The 27,956-nt window shown below is 40.5% G+C and overlaps 2 protein-coding genes across 2 annotated transcripts in view; both read left to right on the forward strand.

Annotated features, from left to right (window-relative positions):
* LOC126237372 (farnesol dehydrogenase-like) overlaps positions 1-27,956 on the forward strand; it is a 114,924-nt gene that overhangs the window by 7,269 nt on the left and 79,699 nt on the right. The gene's annotated exons all lie outside the window — the stretch shown is intronic.
* On the forward strand, positions 6,062-8,205 carry LOC126237371 (uncharacterized). The gene is made up of 4 exons (XM_049947455.1): positions 6,062-6,647; positions 6,744-6,891; positions 6,966-7,041; positions 7,206-8,205. Exons 1-4 carry the CDS (start codon positions 6,349-6,351, stop codon positions 7,907-7,909), a joined length of 1,227 nt encoding a protein of 408 aa, XP_049803412.1. The 5' UTR covers positions 6,062-6,348; the 3' UTR covers positions 7,910-8,205.

Below are 27,956 nucleotides of genomic sequence, written 5' to 3' on the forward strand. Positions count from 1 at the left end.
CCAATGCTAAATTTGTGATCCCTTGATGCCTCAAAACATGTCCTACCAACCGATCCCTTCTTCTAGTCAAGTTGTGCCACAAACTTCTCTTCTCCCCAATTCTATTCAATATCTCCTCATTAGTTACGTGATCTACCCACCTTATCTTCAGCATTCTTCTGTAGCACCACATTTCGAAAGCTTCTATTCTCTTCTTGTCCAAACTGGTTATCGTCCATGTTTCACTTCCATACATGGCTACACTCCATACAAATACTTTCAGAAACGACTTCCTGACATTTAAATCTATACTCGATGTTAACAAATTTCTCTTCTTCAGAAACGATTTCCTTGCCATTGCCAGTCTACATTTTATATCCTCTCTACTTCGACCATCATCAGTTATTTTACTCCCTAAATAGCAAAACTCCTTTACTACTTTAAGTGTCTCATTTCCTAATCTAATCCCCTCAGCATCACCCGATTTAATTTGACTACATTCCATTATCCTCGTTTTGCTTTTGTTGATATTCATCTTATATCCTCCTTTCAAGACACTGTCCATTCCGTTCAACTGCTCTTCCAAGTCCTTTGCTGTCTCTGACAGAATTACAATGTCATCGGCGAACCTCAAAGTTTTTACTTCTTCTCCATGAATTTTAATACCTACTCCGAAATTTTCTTTTGTTTCCTTTACTGCTTGCTCAATATACAGATTGAATAACATTGGGGAGAGGCTACAACCCTGTCTCACTCCTTTCCCAACCACTGCTTCCCTTTCATGCCCCTCGACTCTTATAACAGCCATCTGGTTTCTGTACAAATTGTAAATAGCCTTTCGCTCCCTGTATTTTACCCCTGCCACCTTCAGAATTTGAAAGAGAGTATTCCAGTTAACATTGTCAAAAGCTTTCTCTAAGTCTACAAATGCTAGAAACGTAGGTTTGCCTTTTCTTAATCTTTCTTCTAAGATAAGTCGTAAGGTCAGTATTGCCTCACGTGTTCCAACATTTCTACGGAATCCAAACTGATCTTCCTCGAGGTCAGCTTCTACCAGTTTTTCCATTCGTCTCTAAAGAATTCGCGTTAGTATTTTGCAGCTGTGACTTATTAAACTGATAGTTCGGTAATTTTCACATCTGTCAACACCTGCTTTCTTTGGTATTGGAATTATTATATTCTTCTTGAAGTCTGTGGGTATTTCACCTGTCTCATACATCTTGCTCACCAGATGGTAGAGTTTTGTCATGACTGGCTCTCCCAAGGCCATCAGTACTTCTAATGGAATGTTGTCTACTCCCGGGGCCTTGTTTCGACTCAGGTCTTTCAGTGCTCTGTCAAACTCTTCACGCAGTATCTTATCTCCCATTTCATCTTCATCTACATCCTCTTCCATTTCCATAATACTGTCCTCAAGTATATCGCCCTTGTATAAACCCTCTATATACTCCTTCCACCTTTCTGCCTTCCCTTCTTTGCTTAGAACTGGGTTGCCATCTGTGCTCCTGATATTCATACAAGTGGTTCTCTTCTCTCCAGAGGTCTCTTTAATTTTCCTGTAGGCAGTATCTATCTTACCCCTAGTGAGACAAGCCTCTACATCCTTACATTTGTCCTCTAGCCATCCCTGCTTAGCCATTTTGCACTTTCTGTCAATCTCATTTTTGAGACGTTTGTATTCCCTTTTGCCTGCTTCATTTACTGCATTTTTATATTTTCTCCTTTCATCAATTAAATTCAATATTTCTTCTGTTACCCAAAGATTTCTATTAGCCCTCGTCTTTTTACCTACTTGATCCTCTGCTGCCTTCACTACTTCATCCCTCAGAGCTACAAATTCTTCTTCTACTGTATTTCTTTCCCCCATTCCTGTCAATTGTTCCCTTATGCTCTCCCTGAAACTCTCTACAACCTCTGGTTCTTTCAGTTTATCCAGGTCCCATCTCCTTAAATTCCCACCTTTTTGCAGTTTCTTCAGCTTCAATCTGCAGTTCATAACCAATAGATTGTGGTCAGAATCCACATCTGCCCCTGGAAATGTCTTACAATTTAAAACCTGGTTCCTAAATCTCTGTCTTACCATTATATAATCTATCTGATACCTATTAGTATCTCCAGGATTCTTCCAGGTATACAACCTTCTTTTATGATTCTTGAACCAAATGTTAGCTATGATTAAGTTATGCTCTGTGCAAAATTCTACAAGGTGGCTTCCTCTTTCATTTCTTCCCCCCAATCCATATTCACCTACTATGTTTCCTTCTCTCCCTTTTCCTACTGACGAATTCCAGTCACCCATGACTATTAAATTTTCGTCTCCCTTCACTACCTGAATAATTTCTTTTATCTCGTCATACATTTCATCAATTTCTTCATCATCTGCAGAGCTAGTTGGCACATAAACTTGTACTACTGTAGTAGGCATGGGCTTTGTGTTTATCTTGGCCACAATAATGCGTTCACTATGCTGTTTGTAGTAGCTAACCCGCACTCCTATTTTTTTATTCATTATTAAACCTACTCCTGCATTACCCCTATTTGATTTTGTATTTATAACCCTGTAATCACCTGACCAAAAGTCTTGTTCCTCCTGCCACCGAACTTCACTAATTCCCACTATATCTAACATTAACCTATCCATTTCCCTTTTTAAATTTTCTAACCTACCTGCCCGATTAAGGGATCTGACATTCCACGCTCCGATCCGTAGAATGCCAGTTTTCTTTCTCCTGATAATGACGTCCTCTTGAGTAGTCCCCGCCCGGAGATCCGAATGGGGGACTATTTTACCTCCGGAATATTTTACCCAAGAGGACGCCATCATCATTTAATCATACAGTAAAGCTGCATGTCCTTGGGAAAAATTACGGCTGTAGTTTCCCCTTGCTTTCAGCCGTTCGCAGTACCAGCACAGCAAGGCCATTTTGGTTAATGTTACAAGGCCAGATCAGTCAATCATCCAGACTGTTGCCCCTGCAACTACTGAAAAGGCTGCTGCCCCTCTTCAGGAACCACATGTTTGTCTGGCCTCTCAACAGATACCCCTCCGTTGTGGTTGCACCTACGGTACGGCCATCTGTATCGCTGAGGCACGCAAGCCTCCCCACCAACGGCAAGGTCCATGGTTCATGGGGGAAGTCTCCTGAAGTATTACTGGACAAATTTAAAACGCCGGCCGTGGTGGTCTAGCGGTTCTAGGTGCTCAGTCAGGAACCGCGCGACTGCTACGGTCGCAGGTTCGAATCCTGCCTCGGGCATGGATGTGTGTGATGTCCTTAGGTTAGTTAGGTTTAACTAGTTCTAAGTTCTAGGGGACTTATGACCTCAGATGTTGAGTCCCATAGTGCTCAGAGCCATTTGAACCATTTTTTGCTTGCTCAATATACAGATTGAATAGCATCGGGGAGATGCTACAACCCTGTCTCACTCTCTTCCCAACCACTGCTTCCCTTTCATACCCCTCGACTCTTATAACTGCGATCTGCTTTATGTACAAATTGTAAATATCCTTTCGCTCCCTGTATTTTACCCCTGCCACCTTCTGAATTTGAAAGAGAGTATTCCAGTCAACATTGTCAAAAGCTTTCTCTAAGTCTACAAATGCTAGAAACGTAGGTTTGCCTTTCCTTAATTTTTCCTCTAAGATAAGTCGCAGGGTCAGTATTGCCTCACGTGTTCCAACATTTCTACGGAATCCAAACTGATCTTCGCCGAGGTCATCTTCTACCAGTTTTTCCATTCGTCTGTAAAGAATTCGTTTTAGTATTTTGCAGCTGTGACTTATTAAACTGATAGTTCGGTAATTTTCACATCTGTCAACACCTGCTTTCTTTGGGATTGGAATTACTATATTCTTCTTGAAGTCTGAGGGAATTTCTCCTGTCTCATACATCTTGTTCACCAGATGGTAGAGTTTTGTTAGGCCTGGCTCTCCCAAAGCTGTCAGTAGTTCTAATAAAATGTTGTCTACTCCCGGGGCCTTGTTTCGACTTAGGTCTTTCAGTGCTCTGTCAAACTCTTCAAGCAGTATCATATCTCCCATTTCAACTTTCATTTCCATAATATTGTCCTCAAGTACATCACCCATGTATAGACCCTCTATATAGTCCATTCACCTTTCTGCTTTCCCTTCTTTGCTTAGAACTGGGTTTCCATCTGAGCTCTTGATATTCATGCAAGTGATTCTCTTTTCTCCAAAGGTCTCTTTACTTTTCCTGTAGGCAGTATCTATCATACCCCTCATGAGATAAGCCTCTACATCCTTACATTTGTCCTCTAGCCATCCCTGCTTAGCCATTTTGCACTTCCTGTCGATCTCATTTTTGAGACGTTTGTATTCCTTTTTGCCTGCTTCACTTACTGCATTTTTGTATTTTCTCCTTTCATCAATTAAATTCAGTATCTCTTCTGTAACCCAAGGATTTCTACTAGCCCTCGTCTTTTTACTTACTTGATCCTCTGCAGCCTTCACTATTTCATTCCTCAAAGCTACCCATTCTTCTTCTACTGTATTTCTTTCCCCCATTCCTATCAATTGTTCCCTTATGCTCTCCCTGAAACTCTGTACAACCTCTGGTTCTTTCAGTTTATCCAGGTGCCATCTCCTTAAATTCCCGCCTTTTTGCAATTTTTTCAGTTTTAATCTACAGTTCATAACCAATAGATTGTGGTCAGAGTCCACATCTGCCCCTGGAAATGTCTTACAATTTAAAATCTGGTTCCTAAATCTCTGTCTTACCATTAAATAATCTATCTGAAATCTTTTAGTATCTCCAGGATTCTTCCATGTATACAACCTTTTTCATGATTCTTGAACCAAGTGTTAGCTATGATTAAGTTATGCTCTGTGCAAAATTCTACCAGGCGGCTTCCTCTTTCATTTCTTACCCCTCAGTCCACATTCACCTACTACGTTTCCTTCTCTTCCTTTTCTTACTGCCGAATTCCAGTCACCCATGACTATTAAATTTTCGCCTCCCTTCACTATCTGAATCTGAATAATAATGTGACATTATTGAATGAAAATATGTAAACTTTGTGATTAGTCTCTCCTCAATGTATGCAATACTTCTGAAGTGCAAATGTGGACTAAGTAAGTTGTTTTAGGAGTCCAAAAATGTGCTTCTTCCAGTTTAAATTCTCAGCAATATAGATACCTAAGAATTTTGAACTGGGTGTAACCATCCACAGAAAACCAGACAATGATACATTTAAAAATATTTACCATTTCTTCTCTTTCTGTATGTACACTTCGATTGATTACAGTACTAGTGTCATCTGCAAAAAGAACTAATTCTGCTTGTTGTGTATCTCACAGAAGATCGTATACAGGAACAGTAGTGGACCTAGGGGAACCCCATGTATGATTTCTCTCTAGTCGGAATTTTGTTCCTGGGCTACATTGCTTGTTTTACTAGGTACAGTTTTCTGCATCATTTTGGTTAGATATGATATTATCAATTGGTTGGCTTTACTAACAGTTCCATAAAACGTCAGTTTATCTAGGAGAATGTCTTACAGAGGTCATAGAAAATACCAACCGTCCCTTGTAAAATCTGCTGAGCGAACGTGTAAATGGCAATCTCAGTAGAGCAGTCTTTCTGAAACCCGAACTGCGTTTTGCTAAGGATGGTATTGTTGCTAAGGTGACAAACTGTTCTAGAATACATCATCTTCTCAAAAATTTTGGAGAATGATGTCAGCAGTGAAACTGGAAAATTGTAATAAGAATTACTTTTATGTATGTAGCGATTTAAAAACGTATTATGTGTTATTACAATGTGTTACTTGACCACTGTAATTGAATTGCAATTCTTCCCACTTTCGTCTAATTTACTGTCATGCTAAGGTGAAAACAGAATAAGAATAATGAAATGTTTTTAAATGGAATTTTATTATTTTATTTTAGTGCGTATGCAAAGCATATTGAGGTCACCACTTCGAGTAAAACACAAATTTTGTGAACTGCTCCAAAATTTGAAAAGGAATATGTGTTTTGCTAGCGATTTCTTTTAACTTGTCACAGGTTATTCTCTTTTCAATCTGCGAAGTTGGGTACCCTGGCGGTCGTCGCGTTCCAAAACAAACCACAAGTGTCAGATAATTGTTTAGTGTTTACTAAGGTTTTACTGTCTTAGTGTTTTCACATCGACTGCTCGGCTGCTTTGCTCTGTTGTGTTGCGCAGAGCTAGCTGAGCTTCGTATGAAGTGCTGCCGTTCGTTGCGTGTTTTATATGTTATTTTAAGTTAGAAACAAAACAGTGCTGTGTTCGTGATACATCGTCTTATAGTCAAGTATGCTCGTGGGTGTTAACTATACATTTTCTCAAAGTTTATTAGCAATTATATGTATTTATATAACAAAATAATATGTCAGAAGAAGTATTGGCGGCAGCGGCGTTAGCCCTGATTATTTTAGCTAAAAGGAGAAAAGAACGTCGAAAGAAAACTAAGCGTTGCTGGGTGCAGCCCTGGCTGCAAACAAGAGATGAAGAAGGAAGAGGAATTTATAATACGTTAATGAATGAGGAGAGACCAGAAGATCCGCTTGAATTTTCCAGATTTGTGCGGATGGATTGTGCATGTTTTGACAAGCTACTGTCATTTATTGGCGTGCATATTCGTAAGGCAAACACCGTCATGAGGGACTCAATTTCGCCGACACAAAGGTAAGTCAAATTCGTTTCTTCTCAGTGTGTCTTTCATTAGTATGTAAGTTGTTTTGTCTGCCGGTGCTGTATATCTTTCGTCCTATTGTGCTACAGGCTGGCAGTAACATTGCAGTATTTAACAACAGGAGGGACCTATCAGAGCCTGTCAGTTGCTCACAGAATTTCTGTTCCATGTATTTCGAAAATGGTTATGGAAGTGTGTTCCGCAATTTGCAGTACACTGAAAGACAAGTATTTAAAGGTATGTGCTTTATTTTTGATGGGTCGACAGGTTCAATGTGCAGGGGTTACATTTTAATTCGTATTATGTTCCAGGCTCCAGCTACAGAGAAAGAATGGGAAATAATTGCAAGAGAGTTCGATGATTTATGGCAGTTTCCACATTGTATAGGTGAGCTACATGTAGATGCAAAGTCAATGAGCTTTTTAATTCTAATTTCTAAAAAATATATATTTCAGCATATGGAAACCGTTATGGGTACATTTCTATTAGTATTTCAAGAACACAACTACATTGAACTGTATTATCTGTACTTCCCCTTACTTTATTTTCAGGTGCTCTGGATGGGAAACACATTGCATTCTCTCCTACACAATTTAGTGACTCTTTTGACAATAAGAAATTTAATAGCGTAGTTTTGCTTGCTGTTGTGGATGCACGATATCGTTTCATACTTGTGGATATTGTTTGCAGCAACAAAGGCAATGATGCGGATGTGTATGTCAATAGCAAAATTGGTACTGCACTGCAAGAGAATTCGCTCAAAGTTCCGCAGGAAAGAGTTCTTAATTGCAGCAGCATTTCAGTACCTTATGTAATGGTAGCAGGTGATGCTTTTAGCCTACAGCCATGTATTGTGAAACCTTACAAGCACTGTGAAGGTGAAAAGTCCAAAACTTTCAACAGCAGATTATCAAGGGCAAGACATGTAGTTGATAATGCTTTCAGTATTTTGGCACGCCGTTTTAGAGTTGTGTTACGTACAATAAAGCTACCTATAGAGAAAACTGAAGTTCTTATCAAAACAGTGTGTCTTTTACATAATTTCTTGATAGATGAAGCAGACAGCACATATCTGTCAAGCATGAACTCTGTGAACACTGGCCAAGACCAAGTAGAGGGTACTTCTTGCAGTGAGGATTGCGTTTTGCAAAGCATCCATCAACAACAGGAAAACCACATATCATCGGCTGCAATAGATGTCCGTGACAAGTTTTGTGAATATTTCAGCACCAGTGAATATGTACCACAGCAGTAGAATTTTGGAAATAAATTTACTGTCATATATTTCATAGGAATATTATTAAATTTCTATTTTGAGTATTCTGCAGCTGGAAATACCATGTGATAATATATTTTTATGGTGTCTCCTTGTGTATGTATGATGTGTTGGTGGCAGCTGTCAGCAGATAAAAGCGCTTATTTATTTATTTATTTGTTTGTTTGATTGTTTATTTATTTAGCCTGCTGTGATTAGGGCTATTCAGCCCTCTCTTATATCTGACCAGCATTTCAGACATAAAGTACTTTGTTTTTACATCATAGTTACCTAAGAAATAACAACTGTGTAAGACAAATAGTACTACAATGATTTGAGTGTCTGTTGTGACAATGTGAATAAATAAGACTGGCTATGAACTAATAAAGTTAATACTAGCTACTGTTGTTGTTGTTGTTGCTGTTGCTGCTGCTGCCACTAATAGTGATAATAACATATATGAAGTATTTATAGGTATACAAAATAGATATTTTCTGATGCAGCAAGTTCTGGGGGAAGGAAATTTAAGGAGGCTGCACCTGCTAAGAATACTGTGAAAAGAGGAAGATCTGGTTGGAAAGAGAAGTGTACAAGGGTAACAAGTGTGTTCAGATGCAATGGTAATCATTATTTTCCTTTAGTGTTCTAAAGCTAGGGATGTCATTCAGTTCTCTAATATAATTCAGGAGGTTGTTTCAGAGTTGATTTGCTGCTACTGAGGAGGATTTTGAGAAAGTGGTTGAATGATGGGGTGGGCAGAATGGATTTTGTTCTGATGGCAATGGGTGCTTCTGTCATGTTGTTCAGACAAAAGCTTTAAGATCAAGGAGAGAGATGAGGGACAGTGTACATTGATAAGATATTAGAGAAGATACAGGGCGTGGAAATCTGTGACACACAGTCAGGATAGTTATACATGTTGTTGTGGTGGTCTTCAGTCCAAAGATTGGTTTGATGCAGCTCTCCGTACTACTGTCTTATGTGCAAGACTCTCCATCACTGAGTAGCTACTGCAGCCTACATCCTTTTGAATCTTGTTACTATATTCATCTCTTGGTCTCCCTCTATGACTTTTACTTCCCACACTTTCCTCCAGTACTAAATTGTTGATCCTATGATGTCTCAGAATGTGTCCTATTAATTGATCTTTTCTTCTATTTAGGCTGTGCCACAATATTTTTTTTCTCCCCAGTTCTGTTCAGTAGGCTACCTTCTCATTAGTTGTGGGATCTACCCATCTAATCTTCAGCATTCTTTTGTAGCACCACATTTCAAAAGCTTCTATTGTCTCTTTGTCTAAACTGTGTACCATCTATGTTTCCCTTCCATACATGGCTGCACTTCATACAAACACTTTCAGAAAAGACTTCCTGACACTTAAATTTATTCGCAATGTTAACAAATTTCTCTTCTTCAGAAACTCTTTTCTTGCCATTGCTGTTTTACATTTTATATTCTCGCTAATTCATCAGTTATTTTTCTGCTCAAATAGAGAAACTTGCCTATTGTGTCTCATTTCCTTATGTAATTCTCTCAGCATCACCTGATATTACAACACTACATTCCATTGTTCTCGTTTTGTTTTTGTTGATGTTCATCTTATATTCTGCTTTCAAGACACTGTCCATTCCATTCAACTGATCTAGCAAGACTTTTGATGTCTCTGACAGAATTACAATGTCGTCGGCGAACTTCAAAGTTTTTATTTTTACTCTCTGGACTGTAATTCCTACTCCAATTTTTTCTTTTGGTTCCTTTACTGCTTGCTCAATGTACAAATTGAATAACATCGGGGATAGGATAAAACCCTGTTTCACTCCCTTCTTAACCACTGCTTCCTTTTCATGTCCCTCGGCTCTTGTAACTGCTCTCTGCTTACCTCACAAGTTTCTCCCTGCATTTTACCCTTCATAACCTCAGAATTTCAAAACAGTATTCCAGTCAACATCATCAAAATAATTCTCTAAGTCTACAAGTGCTATAATCATAGGTTTGCCTTTCTTTAACCTATCTTCTAAGATAAGTCGTGAGGTCAGTATTGTATTGCATGTTCCAATATTTCTCTGGAAGCCGAATTGATCGTCCCCAAGTCGGCTTCTACCGGCTTTTCCATTCTTCTGTGAAGAATTTCTTAGTAGTATTTTGCAGCCATGACTTATTAAACTGAATAGTTTGTTAATATTCACACCTGCCAGAACCTGCTTTCTTTGGTATTGGAGTAATGAGTTTTGTCATGGCTGACTCTCCGAAGGCTATCAATAGTTGTAATAGAATCTCGTCTACTCCTAGGTCCTTGTTTTCACTTGCGTCTTTCAGTGCTGTATCAGTTCTTCTCGCAGTATCATATCTCCCATCTCACTTTCACCTACTTCTTCTTCCATATCTATAATATTGCTCTAGAGCACATCTCCCTAGTGTAGACCCTCTATATATTCCTTCCACCTTTCAGCTTTCCCTTCTTTGCTTAGGACTGGTTTTCCTTTTCTTCAAAGGCCTCTTTAATTTTCGTGCTGACGGTATCTATCTTTCCACTATTGATATATGATTCTAAACTCTTACAATTGTCCTCTAGCCATTCCTGCTTAGCCATTTTGCACTTCCTGTCAGTCTCATTTTTTAGAAGTTTGTATTCCCTTTCACCTACTTCATTTATTGCATTTTTATAGTTTCTTCTTTCATCAGTCAAATTCAGTCTCTCTTGTGTTATCCAGGGATTTCTACTAGGCCATGTCTTTTTACCTACTTGATTCTCTGCTGCCTTCACTTTTTCATCTCTCAAAGCTACCTATTCTTCCTCTACTATATTCCTTTCACCTGTTCTAGTCAACCTTTGGCTAATACTCCCTCTGAAACTCTCAACAACCTCTCATTCTTTAACTTCGTCCAGGTCCCATCTCCTTCATTTCCTACCTTTTTGCTATTTCTTCAGATTTAATCTACAGTTCGTAGCCAGTAAATTGTGATCAGAGTCCCTGGAAATGTCTAAAGGTTTAAAATCTGATTCAAAAATCTGTCTTGCCATTATATAATCAATCTGAACCCTTCCATTGTCTCCAGGTCTCTTCCCTGTAGACAATGTTCTTTCTTCAGACTGGCCTCAGCAGCCTATGACTGTGCTCGTGTGTGTGTGTGTGTGTGTGTGTGTGTGTGTGTGTGTGTGTGTGTGTTGCGACATAAAATCCTTGCTGTATGGTGAGTAGCAATATATCCATCTCATAATATTGTCATATAATGAACACAGACATTCATAACCAATTCCAGGCACTTTGAGTTTTCCTGAGAAAGGCCATGCAGGGTAACATTGCTTTAATGAATAATTGGCTGTATAAGTGTTTGTTTAAGTTTTTTTATTGCTTTGTTGTGGTTTTTAATGAAAATTTTTTAAAGAAATTTGACAGTAAAGTGAAATAGAGATGCAACTAATCATTACAGTTCGTTGTAAGTCATTAATTTCCCTACTCAAGTAGATGAGGTTTGTGATATACTGATACCTAAAGCATTCCTGTGACAAGCACGCATTAATCATATGCATGTCCTGCAATACACCATGTCATGATGTATACAGGCAGTCACATAACATAGCTATAAAATCAAATTACTTCTTAATAAGTTTGTAGCCTTTTTAAAACACTGTTCTCAAACCAAGAATTAAGTTTACAATTGGGAAGTATTCAAAGAAACACTCTATCACTATAGTTTCCAGAGTATTTTCACAATGAAAAACATAAATCTACAATATAGTCAGAACAAGAAGGGGTCTCGAAATACTTCATTACTATAAACAATACAACATTTTAAGAAACACTGTAAAACATCCAAAAGTGTGTACAACTTATTAGAAGTTGCTATATCAGATTATGAAACCAAATCTTGTTGGTGCTGCTGTTGTTATTACTGTTGGTCGTTATTACCATCGTCGTCGCCCTAAGTCTGAAGACTGGTTTGATACCGCTCTCCATGCTAGACAGTCATGTGCTAGTCTCTTCGTCTCTGAATAAGTTCTGCAGCCACAATCCTTTTGTACCTGCTTGTTATAGTTAGACCATGCCCTGCATTTACAATTTTTTGTTAGTCAGTTTCATGTTGCATGGATCATTTTGCACCATAAATTGTAATGATGTGGAATGAGTCATTTTACATTCATATGTCAAATTAATGCGCGAGTGTATACCTGTCCTTTTTTTTCCCCCTAAGGTAAGTCTTTCCGCTCCCGGGATTGGAATGACTCCTTACCCTCTCCCTTAAAACCCACATCCTTTCGTCTTTCCCTCTCCTTCCCTCTTTCCTGATGAGGCAACAGTATGTTGCGAAAGCTTGAATTTTGTGTTTGTGTTTGTTTGTGTGTCTATCGACCTACCAGCACTTTCGTTCGGTAAGTCACATCACCTTTGTTCTTTGTTTTTAGATATATTTTTCCCACGTCGAATCTTTCCCTCTATTTATATTAATAGAGGGAAACATTCCACGTGGGAAAAATATATCTAAAAACAAAGATGATGTGACTTACCAAACGAAAGCGCTGGCACGTCGATAGACACACAAACAAACACAAACATACACAAAAACACAAACATACACACAAAATTCAAGCTTTCGCAACAAACTGTTGCCTCATCAGGAAAGAGGGGAGAGGGAAAGACGAAAGGATGTGGGTTTTAAGGGAGAGGGTAAGGAGTCATTCCAATCCCGGGAGCGGAAAGACTTACCTTAGGGGGAAAAAAGGACGGGTATACACTCGCGCACACACACACACATCCATCCACACATATACAGACACAATCAGACATATTTAAAGACAAATAGTTTGGGCAGAGATGTCAGTCGAGGCAGAAGTGCAGAGGCAAAGATGTTGTTGAATGACAGGTGAGGTATGAGTGGCGGCAACTTGAAATTAGCGGAGATTGAGGCCTGGTGGATAACAGGAAGAGAGGATATATTGAAGAGCAAGTTCCCATCTCCGGAGTTCGGATAGGTTGGTGTTAGTGGGAAGTATCCAGATAACCCGGACGGTGTAACACTGCGCCAAGATGTGCTGGCCGTGCACCAAGGCATGTTTAGCCACAGGGTGATCCTCATTACCAACAAACACTGTCTGCCTGTGTCCATTCATGCGAATGACAGTTTGTTGCTGGTCATTCCCACATAGAATGCATCACAGTGTAGGCAGGTCAGTTGGTAGATCACGTGGGTGCTGTCACACGTGGCTCTGCCTTTGATCGTGTACACCTTCCGGGTTACAGGACTGGAGTAGGTGGTGGTGGGAGGGTGCATGGGACAGGTTTTACACCGGGGGCGGTTACAAGGGTAGGAGCCAGAGGGTAGGGAAGGTGGTTTGGGGATTTCATAGGGATGAACTAAGAGGTTACGAAGGTTAGGTGGACAGCAGAAAGACACTCTTGGTGGAGTGGGGAGGATTTCATGAAGGATGGATCTCATTTCAGGGCAGGATTTGAGGAAGTTGTATCCCTGCTGGAGAGCCACATTCAGAATCTGATCCAATCCCGGAAAGTATCCTGTCACAAGTGGGGCACTTTTGTGGTTCTTCTGTGGGAGGTTCTGGGTTTGAGAGGATGAGGAAGTGGCTCTGGTTATTTGCTTCTGTACCAGGTCGGGAGGGTAGTTGCGGGATGCGAAAGCTGTTGTCAGGTTGTTGGTGTAATGCTTCAGGGATTCCGGACTGGAGCAGATTCGTTTGCCACGAAGACCTAGGCTGTCGGGAAGGGACCGTTTGATGTGGAATGGGTGGCAGCTGTCGTAATGGAGGTACTGTTGCTTGTTGGTGGGTTTGATGTGGACGGACGTGTGAAGCTGGCCATTGGACAGGTGGAGGTCAACATCAAGGAAAGTGGCATGGGATTTGGAGTAGGACCAGGTGAATCTGATGGAACCAAAGGAGTTAGCCAGATTACACTCGCATATTTTATTTTCTCGGGCTTGTCTGACATTTGGCATTACCCCCAAAGGCCTCACACTTAAAGTTCCCATCTCTGGCTGCAACCCTTCTTTCCATCAGTCCCTATACCAGTTCCAAACTGAACAATCCATTGCCCTCACCCACCTAATCCTTCACCTACACATCAACTCAGCCAATGAACACACCCGTCAACTCCTATCCTTAATAAAAGTCCTCAATCTTTCCTCTCCCACTTCCACACCGGCTGTTCAGAGCATCCTCCTACAGGCCAACTGCAAATTAGAACAACATGCCACCCTTCACCTCAAAAAACTATCCAATCTCCTGGTTTCCCACCTCCGGAAAGGCAACTCACTCACCCTTCACAACCTTTCCAGCAAACCTCAACCTCCTCTCATTGCACACAAACCCAGTCTCTCCCATCTACTCAACCTCCCACTTCCAGCTCCACTCCCTCCAAAACCTCAAAATTCCAATCAACACAATCTGGAACCACAACATCCTAATTCAGTAGTTAACCTTTTCTCCAAACCTCTCTCCCAATCCGAAACCTCTGTCCTATCCAAAGGCCTCACCTTCAGCCCCACTCCCAGATTCAACCAAACAGCCCTCGTCAAAGATTTACTGTCCTACACTCGTACTCTCTGCTGGAAGTATCACTTTGCCACGAAGAAAAATGATCCTAATCCTACTCCTAATGATCCAACTCCCCAAGACACTATCCAAATTGAACCCTGCCTGGAACAGTTCCGTCCTCCGTCACAGCGGGACCCACCTCCTCTTCCTCAAAATCACCCTCTCCAAACCTTCCAGGAATTTCTGACTTCCAGCCTTGCCTCTCAATCCTTCTTAAAAAACCTTAATCCTACTCCCAACATCACCACTGCTGAAGCCCAGGCTATCCGTGATCTGAAGGCTGACCGGTCCATCGTCATCCTTCCGGCGGACAAGGGTTCCATGACCGTGGTACTTGATCGTCGGGAGTATGTGGCTGAGGGACTGCGTCAGCTTTCAGACAACACCACATACAAAGTTTGCCAAGGTAATCCCATTCCTGATGTCCAGGCAGAGCTTCAAGGAATCCTCAGAACCTTAGGCCCCCTACAAAACCTTTCACCTGACTCCATCAACCTCCTGACCCCACCGACACCCCGCACCCCTACCTTCTACCTTCTTCCTAAAATTCACAAACCCAATCATCCCGGCCGCCCCATTATAGCTGGTTACCAAGCCCCCACCGAACGTATCTCTGCCTACGTAGATCAACACCTTCAACCCATTACATGCAGTCTCCCATCCTTCATCAAAGACACCAATCACTTCCTCGAACGCCTGGAATCCTTAGCCAATCCGTTACCCCCGGAAACCATCCTTGTAACCATTGATGCCACTTCCTTATACACAAATATCCCGCACGTCCAGGGCCTCGCTGCGATGGAGCACTTCCTTTCACGCCGATCACCTGCCGCCCTACCTAAAACCTCTTTCCTCATTACCTTAGCCAGCTTCATCCTGACCCACAACTTCTTCACTTTTGAAGGCCAGACATACCAACAATTAAAGGGAACAGCCATGGGTACCAGGATGGCCCCCTCATACGCCAACCTATTCATGGGTCGCTTAGAGGAAGCCTTCTTGGTTACCCAAGCCTGCCAACCCAAAGTTTGGTACATATTTATTGATGACATCTTCATGATCTGGACTCACAGTGAAGAACTCCAGAATTTCCTCTCCAACCTCAACTCCTTTGGTTCCATCAGATTCACCTGGTCCTACTCCAAATCCCATGCCACTTTCCTTGATGTTGACCTCCACCTGTCCAATGGCCAGCTTCACACGTCCGTCCACATCAAACCCACCATCAAGCAACAGTACCTCCATTACGACAGCTGCCACCCATTCCACATCAAACGGTCCCTTCCCTACAGCCTAGGTCTTCGTGGCAAACGAATCTGCTCCAGTCCGGAATCCCTGAAGCATTACACCAACAACCTGACAACAGCTTTCGCATCCCGCAACTACCCTCCCGACCTGGTACAGAAGCAAATAACCAGAGCCACTTCCTCATCCTCTCAAACCCAGAACCTCCCACAGAAGAACCACAAAAGTGCCCCACTTGTGACAGGATACTTTCCGGGACTGGATCAGATTCTGAATGTGGCTCTCCAGCAGGGATACAACTTCCTCAAATCCTGCCCTGAAATGAAATCCATCCTTCATGAAATCCTCCCCACTCCACCAAGAGTGTCTTTCCGCTGTCCACCTAACCTTCGTAACCTCTTAGTTCATCCCTATGAAATCCCCAAACCACCTTCCCTACCCTCTGGCTCCTACCCTTGTAACCGCCCCCGGTGTAAAACCTGTCCCATGCACCCTCCCACCACCACCTACTCCAGTCCTGTAACCCGGAAGGTGTACACGATCAAAGGCAGAGCCATGTGTGACAGCACCCACGTGATCTACCAACTGACCTGCCTACACTGTGATGCATTCTATGTGGGAATGACCAGCAACAAACTGTCCATTCACATGAATGGACACAGGCAGACAGTGTTTGTTGGTAATGAGGATCACCCTGTGGCTAAACATCTTGGCGCAGTGTTACACCGTCCGGGTTATCTGGATACTTCCCACTAACACCAACCCATCCAAACTCCATGGGAACTTGCTCTTCAATATATCCTCTGTTCCCGTTATCCACCAGGCCTCAATCTCCGCTAATTTCAAGTTGCCGCCACTCATACCTCACCTGTCATTCAACAACATCTTTGCCTCTGCACTTCTGCCTCGACTGACATCTCTGCCCAAACTATTTGTCTTTAAATATGTCTGATTGTGTCTGTATATGTGTGGATGGATATGTGTGTGTGTGCGAGTGTATACCTGTCCTTTTTTCCCCCTAAGGTAAGTCTTTCTGCTCCCGGGACTGGAATGACTCCTTACCCTCTCCCTTAAAACCCACATCCTTTCGTCTTTCCCTCTCCTTCCCTCTTTCCTGATGAGGCAACAGTTTGTTGCGAAAGCTTGAATTTTGTGTGTATGTTTGTGTTTGTTTGTGTGTCTATCGACGTGCCAGCGCTTTCGTTTGGTAAGTCACATCATCTTTGTTTTTAGATATATTTTTCTCACGTGGAATGTTTCCCTCTATATATATATATATATATATATATATATATATATATAGAGAGAGAGAGAGAGAGAGAGAGAGAGAGAGAGAGAAACATTCCACGTGGGAAAAATATATCTAAAAACAAAGAACAAAGGTGATGTGACTTACCGAACGAAAGCGCTGGCAGGTCGATAGACACACAAACACACACACAAAATTCAAGCTTTCGCAACAAACTTTTGCCTCATCAGGAAAGAGGGGAAAGGAGAGGGAAAGATGAAAGGATGTGGGTTTTAAGGGAGAGGGTAAGGAGTCATTCCAATCCCGGGAGCGGAAAGACTTACCTTAGGGGGGAAAAAAGGACAGGTATACACTCTCTCTCTCTCTCGCGCGCGCACACACACACACACACACACACACACACACACACACACAAGCAGACATATTTAAAGACAAAGAGTTTGGGCAGAGATGTCAGTCGAGGCCAGCACTTTCATTTGGTAAGTCACATCATCTTTGTTTTTAGATATATTTTTCCTACGTGGAATGTTTCCCTCTATTTTATATATATATATATATATATATATATATATATATATATATATATATACACGAGGCCTGTTCAGAAAGTAAGCTCCGATTGATTGCCAAATTGAAACCACAGTGAACATCAGAAATGTTTTACTTGTAACAATTAGCTACACCTTTCAGCTACTTCTCTACGTAGTCGCCGTTCTGACTCAGACGTTTGTCATAGCGTTGTACCAACTTTTCAATAGCCTCATCATAGAAGGCAGCCGCCAGTGCTTTCCGCCAATTCTCCACGCTGGGCTACACCTCGTTGTCTGTGTCAAAATGTTGTCTTCAAAGACAGCGGTTCATGTGACCAGAGATGAAACTCAGGGGGAGACAATTGCGGACTGTATTGTGGGTAATCTAACATTTCCATTTGAAAACGATGCAGGAGCATCTTCATTGCCCCTGCAGAATGCGGCTGAGAATTGTCTTGAAGAAGAAACAGCACGACAGTTATGTAATGTTAGCTGCATAGCTTCAGGCGAAATTTCTCACCAGGCCCTCGTACTTGGCGGCAGACACTATTTTCTAGACATCTTTACGCACTCACTGCGAGCTCAGAAATGAGAAGAGCGACGTGATGCTAACTGGGGTTATACTAGAGACACTACCCAACACATCTGTGCAAAGCTTTATCGGATTTTCATAGTCGTTTCCATTTCGCGACCGATCGGAGCTTACTTTCTGAACGCCCCTCGTATATATATATATATATATATATATATATATATATATATATATATATATATATATATATATATATATATATATAAAGATGATGAGACTTACCAAACAAAAGCGCTGGCAGGTCGATAGACACACAAACAAACACAAATATACACACAAAATTCAAGCTTTCGCAACAAACTGTTGCCTCATCAGGAAAGAGGGAAGGAGAGGGAAAGACGAAAGGATGTGGGTTTTAAGGGAGAGGGTAAGGAGTCATTCCAATCCCGGGAGCGGAAAGACTTACCTTAGGGGGAAAAAAGGACAGGTATACACTCGCACACACACACATATCCATCCACACATACAGACACAAGCAGACATATTTGGTGTGGATGGATATGTGTGTGTGTGCGAGTGTATACCTGTCCTTTTTTCCCCCTAAGGTAAGTCTTTCCGCTCCCGGGATTGGAATGACTCCTTACCCTCTCCCTTAAAACCCACATCCTTTCGTCTTTCCCTCTCCTTCCCTCTTTCCTGATGAGGCAACAGTTTGTTGCGAAAGCTTGAATTTTGTGTGTATATTTGTGTTTGTTTGTGTGTCTATCGACCTGCCAGCGCTTTTGTTTGGTAAGTCTCATCATCTTTCTTTTTAGATATATTTTTTCCACATGGAATGTTTCCCTCTGTTATATATAGCAGGGAGACATATGGTGTTGGGCTTATCTCTGTTCTGAGGCACAATGACTGACCTCTTTTAATCTCTTCTGTTAGGAGAATTAATTTAGAGTCAGAATGGCTGCTTGAATCAGGTATGAGGTCTCATATTGGTGTGGTTGCTGTTGACTCTATCGACTCTATCAGTAGGTGTGACTATACTAGGCATGGCCTTCACCTTGGAAGGGAAGGGAAAATGGTCTGGGCTAATAGCAAATATCTAAAGAAAGGGGGGGGGGGGGCACTATGGCACTCTTACATGTGGTAAATCACAAATGATTACAAGTGGCAGAACAGCAGTTTTTTTTTTGGGCAGGAAAAAAGGATGTTCACAGACAGGTAGAAAATGACATTCACATTGATAAAACAGGTAGCCAAAAAGCAAAGTTTAATATACAAAATACAATATACAAACTACAATATACAAATTTTAATATGCAAACTGGAGACGTTCAGAAACTGACAGGAAAATTAGTATCCTTATTGCGTCAGACTATCCAAGGACTGAGGGGTAAGCTTAAAGAGTTGCTTATTTGGTTTAAGAATTAGAGTTCAACAAACCTGTTGACATAACCTGCCTCTCTGCACATCATTTGACCACTGGTATAGATATGTTAAATGTTACAGAATTTAATTTAGTCTCTTCTGTAGAGAAAATATGGAGAAAGGAGGAGTTGCCACATGAAACTGTTTTAATTTCAAGAATACTGAGGTTAATAAATTTTGCTCAGAGCAGCAATTAGAAGCTTTTGCAGCAGAATTATTATTCCATCATAAGTCCTTTATAATGGTAAGTGTATACAGAGCACCTTTAGGAAACCAACATCTTCATAAAAAATCTGAAAGTTCTGTTGTCCCACTCAGTAAAAAACAAGGAAATAGTAGTTGCTGGTGATTTTAATATGGATGTATTGAAAGTTCTGTCAGTGAACAATTTTGCAGTCAGTAACACTGTCATTCAGTTTAATTTTTACTGTGGACTTTGGGTTTGTAGATGCTCTGAGACAGCTATTGATATGCCTTTGTAGACACATGTAGGGAAAAGACACGTCACAAAACCAGTAATAAATGGGCTATCTGACATGATGTACAGCATCTTATGTTAAATGTTGGAACTTCATAGGATATAAAATCTACTAAATCCGAGTACAGGAGGGTAAGAAATCAGTACAAAAATTGAGAATTTTAAGAGAGTGCTCAAATACACTAACTGGATGGATGTTTACAATACTTCTGACTCTAATGGAAAATACAAAGTGTTCATTAGTAAAGTTACTTCCTCATTTGAAAATTGTTTTTCCCTCATAATAACACAAATCTAAAAATAAACTGTGGATTACAAAAGGGCTAAGGTATTGTGTGGGACAAAAAGGAAACTGTGTCTGCTATCTAGAAACGGCTGTGATGTTAGCATTGTAATCCATTACAAAGAATACTGCAAAATATTGAAGCAAGTAATCCAGAAATCTAAGCAGCTTTATTATGAAAAAAATATACTTACATCAGGCAACAAAATAAAACCTATGTGCGATGTAGTGAAGACAGAGGCAGGCGCGGTCAGAAAGGGAGAGGAACAGATAGCTCTAAAAATAAATGAAAAGTTGGTAACAAGTGCGTGTAGTGTTGAAAACCTCTGAAACAAGTATTTTGTTCCTGTTAATGACATCTTGGGGTTATCAGGTGAGTAAACAGTGCAATGGGATATCTGAGACCAGTGTCTACAAATAACTTCAGTAGAATGGAAATCACATACACTTCTCCCAAAGAAGTAGCACCCATCATAAAATCCTTAAAATCAAGGTATTGTATTGGTTATGATAACATGTCAACAAAGTTAGTCAAAGGGTGTTCTGTCTTAACTCTTTATGTACCATGATCCCCATTTGGGGATTTGTCTTCGTAACAAAAATTTTGCAATTCTAATAATGCTGGCAGCAAATGCTACGATTTCCCATTGTTGTCCAGACCTTTGTCAAGCACTTACATTGAAGTTTCATCAGTTATTGTTAAATGAGTGAGTTGTACACTTATTTTTGTGAAGAAGCTACATTTTTAAGCATTACAAGAGTTGCAAATTTTCAAAACGGTGTAAATTATATTATTATGTAAATACTTCCAATATCTGTGTAAAGGCATGTTCTGTAATGATCTGAGAAGATATTTATTGATCATTTGTTGACCTATTTCATTTCTGCATCACACCTGTCTGACCTTCAATCCCCATTTGGGGCTCATTGCAGTTTCCACGCAAAACTTTATTTTGCTGTTATTTGCCTCTGGCATAATGAGGCACTATGAAGCACTTTCTATGGGGGAAATTGAAGAAATTGTAAATAACTCAAACTTCATGGATTCTTTTGGCACTGATGGTGATGTGAATGAGACCACTGTCGAGCGCCTTCGGGATCGTGTAGCTGAGATGTCTGACTGTGAAGACATCAAGGAAAATATATTTGAAAATACGGTTCCATCTGATGTGCCATGTTTCTTGGAAATTCATGCCAATCAAGAAAAGGAAAATTAGGAACATGCAGGCCCACAAAAGAAGAAAGCAAAAGCTATTATCACTTCTAATTGGACAACATAAATTCTGACTTACTCTAAAACCTACCCTGATACAGCAGAAATTGAACAGTGAAAATCCAATTTGGTAGCAGCACTAAAAGGAAAATCTGCCATTGAGTGCTTTGAAGAATTTTTTTATGAACAGGTATTGAACTTGATTGTCAGTGAAAGTGTCTGATATGTTGCACAGAACAATAATAATAGCTATGAGTTATCCAATAGATGCATAAAAAGTTCGTTAGTGTACTACTCTTCATTGGATATCATGCTCTTCCACATGAGAAGCTGTACTGGAATGAAGATGAGAACTTTGATATAAGATGTGTACAACAGTATGAGTCGCAACAGATATCTAGAAGTAAAGCACCACCTTCATTTTAATGATAACACACGTCTGAACAGAATCTCACTTGATAAAAGGGTAAACTTATTGAAATTTGTCCATTGATGGATTTACTGAATAATAATTTCCTGAAATTTCAAGTTTTTTTCTCACAGCCTGAGCACTGATACGCAAATTGTCTGATATTATGGACACCATTACCTAAAACAGTTCATTCGCAGGAAAATACTGAGATTTGGGTTCAAACAGTGGGCCATGTGCTGTTCTAGCGGTTTCTGTTACCATATGTCAGTCTATGAAGGAAAATCGAAGGATACAAGTGATGTTTCAGTTCTGGGACTTGGTAGATCAGTTGTGTTGAATAAGATTTCTTTTCTGCAGACTCCTGAATTTCACAAAATATATTTTGATAACTTTTTCAGGAGCTACTGTTTGATGACATAGTTCTCAGAAATGAGAATAAGAGCAACTGGAACTGCCCGTATGAACTGAATGAATAACTGTCCAATAGAATCTTAGAACAGCTCGAAGAAGAAATGAAGGGGAGTGAATGACTATAGATTTGACAACTATATGGAGATAATGGCAGTAATGTGGAAGGGTAACAATTGTGTGAAGCTCTTGTCAGACCATGAGACAGTGCATCCAGTAAGCCAAGTAAAGAGATGGAGTAAAGCTGAGAACAAAGAAGTGAAAGTTCCACAGCCAAGAATGATTTCAGAATATGACAGTCATATGGGAGGTGCGGTGAACTGGACTGGAATGTGCAGAAATATCGTGTGAGAATTTGACGTAAGAAATGGTATTTCCCATTGTTCACCAATGCATTAAATGTAACGTTGGTCAATGTGCACGTCATCTACTGCCTCTCGAATGAAAATATTTCACTGCTTCAATTCCAGAGGATGGTGGCAAGGCCATATCTTATTCAATCATCTGCTGATTCTGATCCAAAAAGAGCAGGACATTCATCATACCCAAAATCATCGCTTTCCAATTGAACTCAGGACTTCTGGAAACGGACATGTGATTGAATGCACACCTCTCACACCACTGGGGAAACAAAGAAAATGTGCAATTTGCAAGAAAAAGTGAGGGAACAGTGTTTTGTGTGAAATTTGGGACCTCATATTCATTGTTTTGTTGTCTCGCACAAAAAATGAAAGAAAATGTAAAAAGATTGGCATGTGCTTTGATCCCCATTCACTACATTTACATCTATGTGATTACTCTGCTATTCACAATATAGTGCCTGGCAGAGGGTTCAATGAACCACCTTCAAACTGTCTGTCTACTGATCCACTCTCAAACGGCGCGTGGGGGAAATGAGCACTTAAGTTTTTCTGTGCAAGCCCCGATTTCTCTTATTTTATCTTGATGATCATTTCTCCCTATTTAGGTGCATGCCAACAGAATGTTTTCGCAATCGTAGGAGAAAACTGGTGATTGAAATTTCATGAGAAGATCCCGTCACAACGAAAAACGCCTTTGTTTTAATGATTGCCACTCCAGTTTGTGCATCATGTCTGTGGCACTCTCCCCTAGTTTGCGGTAATACAAAATGAGCTGCCCGTCTTTGAAGTTTTTTGATGTCATCTGTCAGTCTCACCTGATGCGGATCCCGCACCCCACAGCAATACTTCAGAATAGGGCAGACAAGTGTGGTGTAAGCAGTCCCTTTTGTAGATCTGTTGCACATTCTAAGTGTTCTGCCAATGAATCGCAGTCTTTTGTTGCTCTACCCACAACATTATCTATGTGATCATTCCAATTTAGGTTATTTGTAATTGTAATCCCTAAGCATTTAGTTGAACTTACAGCCTTAAGATTTGTGTGACTTATCACATAATTGAAATTTAGTGGATTTCTTTTAGTACTCTTGTGAATAACTTCACAATTTTCTTTATTCAGGGTCAATTGCCACTTTTCACACCATACAGGTATCTATCTAAATCATTTTGCAATTCATTTTGATCATCTGCAAAGAACCTAATGGGGCTTCTCAGATTGTCTCCTATGTCATTAATGTAGACCCGGAACAACAGAGGGCCTATAACATTTCCTTGGGGAACGCCAGATATTACTTCTGTTTTACTTGATGACTTTTCATCTGGCACTACGAACTGTGACCTTTCTGACAGGAAATCTTAAATCCAGACACACAACTGAGGCGATATTCCGTAGGCACGCAGTTTGGTTTGAAGACGTTTGTGAGGAGTGGTGTCGAAAGCCTTCTGGAAATCTAAAAGTATGAATCAATTTGGCATCCCCTGTCAATAGCACTCATTAATTCATGAGTATGAAGAACTAGTTGTGTTTCACAAGAATGATGTTTTCTGAATCTGTGCTGATTATGTGTCAATAAATCATAATTCACAATATTCGACACAGTATATGTTCCAAAACCCTAATGCAAATTGACATTAGTGATATGGGCCTGTAATTCAGCAGATTACTCATATTTCCCTTTTTGGGTATTGGTGTGACTTGAGCAATTTTCCAGCCTTCAGGTACAGAACTTCCTGTGATCGAGTGGTTGTATATAATTACTAAGTATGGAGCTATTGAATCAGCATCCTCTGAAAGGAACCTGACTGGCATGCAGTCTTGACCAGAGGCCTTGCCTATATTAAGTAAATTAAGCTGCTTTGCTACACCGAGGATATCTCCTTCTATGTTTCTCATCTTCACAGTTGTTCTTGTTTGGAATTCAGGAAAATTTGCTTCATATTCCTTGATAAAGGAGTTTCAGAGAACCATATTTAATAACTCTTCTTTAGTGGCACTATCATCAGTGACTTCACCATAGTTATCATGCAGTGAAGGTATTGACTGCATCTTGCCGGGTGTCCGTTACATGTGACCAGAATCTCTTTGGGTTTTCTGCCAGATTCCAAGACAGACTTTCATTGTCGTAATTATTAAAAGCATCTCACATTGAAGTACGTACTATATTTCGACCTTCTGCAAAACTTTGCCAATTGTGGGGATATTGCGTTCTTTTAAATTTGGCATGCTTTTTTTCGCTGAATCTGCAACAGCGATCTGACCCATTTCATATACCATGAGGGATCAGTACAGTCACTTATTAATTTATGTGGTATAGATCTCTAAATTCCATTGATGCTATTGCTTTGAAATCATTCCACATCTTTTCTATGCTTACGTGACAAGATCAGAAGGAGTGGAGACTGTCTCTTAAAAAGGTGTTAAGAGTATTTTTAAATAGATGCACTTTGTGTTTCTTTTTTATGATTGTGAGTGTTACGGTATTCAGCCTAGCACCAACTGCCTTGTGGTTGCTAATCCCTGTATTCTTCATGATACTCGCTATTAGTGCAGGATTATTTGCTGCTAAGAGGCCAAGTATGCTTTCGCAACCATTTATGCTTCGAGCGGGCTCCTGAATTAATTGTTCAAAATAATTTTCTGTGAAAGCATTCAGTACAATTTTGGATGAAGTTTTATGCCTGCCACTGGCTTTAAATGTATAATTTTTGCAGCATATCGAGGTTAGATTGAAGTCACCACTGTCTATAATTGTGTGAGTAGGGTACATATTTGAAATGTGACTCAGGTTTTCTTTGAACTGTTCAGCAACTATATCTTCTGAGTCGGGGGGTCAGTAAAACAATCCAATTAATAGTTTAGTCCGATTGTTAAGTATAACCTCTACCCATACTATTTCACAGGAACTATCTACTTCAATTTCACTACAAAGTAAACTACTTTTGACAGCAATAAATACTCCACCACCAAATGTATTTAATCTATCCTTTCTGAACACTTAGGTCATATGAAAAAATTTCAGCTGAACTTATTTCTGGCTTTAGCCAGCTTTTCATACCTATAAGTATCTGAGCTTCAGTGCTTTCTATTAGGGCTGGGAGCTCTGGTTCTTTCCCAACACAGTTATGACAATTTACAACTACAATACTGATCATTTCTACAACTACCTTACTGTGTTTTACCTGCCCCCTTTTAGAAGGATGCCCTTTCTTTGGTTTCCTGAGGCCCTCTAACCTAAAGAACCGTCCAGTCCCTCCCACACAGCCCCCACTACCCATGTAGCCGCTTCCTGTATGTAGTGGACTCCTGACTTATTAAGCAGAACCTGGAAACCCACCGCCCGATGGCACAAGTCAAGGAACTTGCAGCCTACAGTCGCAGAAATGCCTGAGCCTCTGAATCAGACCCTCCACTTTCTCTACATTAAAGGACCACAGTTGGTTCTGCCGACAATGCTGCAGATGGTGAGCTCCGCCTTAATCTCACAAGTAAGACATGTAGTCTTTAACGTTTCCGCTAGCCTTCCGAAACCAGATAGAATATCCTCCGATCCAAAGCAAAACACATCATTGGTACCAACGTGGGCCACCACCTGTAGTTGGCTGCACCTTGTACTATTCATGGCATCCGGAAGCACCCTTTCCACATCTGGAATGACTCCCCCCAGTATGCACACGGAGTGCACACTAGCTTCCTTTCCCTCCTTGGCATCCATGTTTCTAAGGGGCCCCATTACGCACCTCTGTGAATGCCCAGACCTTGTGGGCCAAGAAGCCTCCTCTGGAACAGGGTGGACGAATATATCTGGCTTAGAGACTTCCTCAGACAGAGATAACGCCTGAAAGCTGTTTGTCAAACGAACCAGGGAGGCCCTACGATCAGCCCCTCAGAAATTCTTTCGCTGCCAGCCAGGCTTTGGAATGATGTCCCACTAGACCACGGATGAGGAGTCAACCTCAGTGCAGGCAATACCCGGGGTGGCCACAGCAGTGGACCAATCGGGGGACACGCGGGACGTGCTCGATGTCCCTTGCATCCACGCGTCTGATGCCCAACAGTGATGCTCCTTGGCAGCAGCCTCAAGCTGGGTGAGGGAAGCCAACACTGCCTGGAGCTGTGAGCAAAGAGTCAACAACTCAGCCCACATCTGTACACAGCAATCACAGTTCCTATCCAATACTGAAGTCACTCCTGTTTAAAGCCCATAGAAATATGTAAGAAATGAACAGTGTACTTGCCTTATTAGCAGCAGGAACTCGCGGTGCTCTGTCACTGATGGTCTAACTGACACTGAGCTGTTCTAACAAAAACAAACAAAAGCCTGTACGATATGATGGTCAATACAAGGGTCGATAACGAGTGTGGTAATGTACGCTACACTTTTGTTAAAATAAAAGCCTTTGCCTAGTAAGCACTCAAACATGCAATAAATTACAAAAATAAACTAGTAACTACACAGAAAACTGAAATTAAATCTCTCCTGTTTGAAGCTCATATAAATATGTAATAAATGAACGGTGTAGCCCCCATTTGGGAACTGATTAAAATAAATCATTTATTTCAAGGTTATTGCATTTTTTTTAATTTTATATTCAGTTTCCTCATCTCTATGTTAATCAGGCAACACAGAAATGAATTGATTGAAGAAAAAGATTTGGTACTTAATGGGTTAAGTTATTTGTGTAATGAATCTCTTATCTGTGGAAAATTCCGACTGGCTAAAATACATTGAAGTTAAGCCAATGTACACGAAGGGCAATAAAGAGATATCATCAAACTATTGACCAATTTCAGTAGTGCTGGCTTTCAAAAATGTTTAAAAGCAGCTTCATAAGCATCTGACTGCAAATAATATATTGTCCATGTCACATTAATGGTTCCAATTTAGAGAAGGCTATTTACATGCACCATGGGAATGTAGTTTATTCATTAGATAACAAGTTATAGGCTACTGGCATTTTCTGTGACCTGTCAAAAGGCTTTGACTGTGTGAATCACAGTTTCTCTTAAATAAATTAGGACATTATGCTGCCACTGGCAGTGTTGCAAAATGGTTCAAGTCTTGCCCAGATACCAGAAAACAAAGGGTGCTGTTGTGAAATACCTGTAGAGTAAGCAGTCAGTCTTCATCTGATTGAGAATTAATTACATGTAGTGTTTCTCACGTTTCCATCTTGGATCCTTTGCTTATTCTTGTGTACATTAATGACCTCCCGTTTGTTACATTGGCAAATGCTAACTTTGTTTTGTTTGAAGGTAACACTAACATAGCATTAAATAGCAAGTCAGGTACAGATTTAGAAATGGCTGAAAATCAAATTTTCACTGACATTACTAAATGGTGCAAAGGTAATTCACAGTCATTAAA

Source organism: Schistocerca nitens, chromosome 2, assembly GCF_023898315.1.
Source record: "Schistocerca nitens isolate TAMUIC-IGC-003100 chromosome 2, iqSchNite1.1, whole genome shotgun sequence".
NCBI lineage: Eukaryota > Metazoa > Arthropoda > Insecta > Orthoptera > Acrididae > Schistocerca > Schistocerca nitens.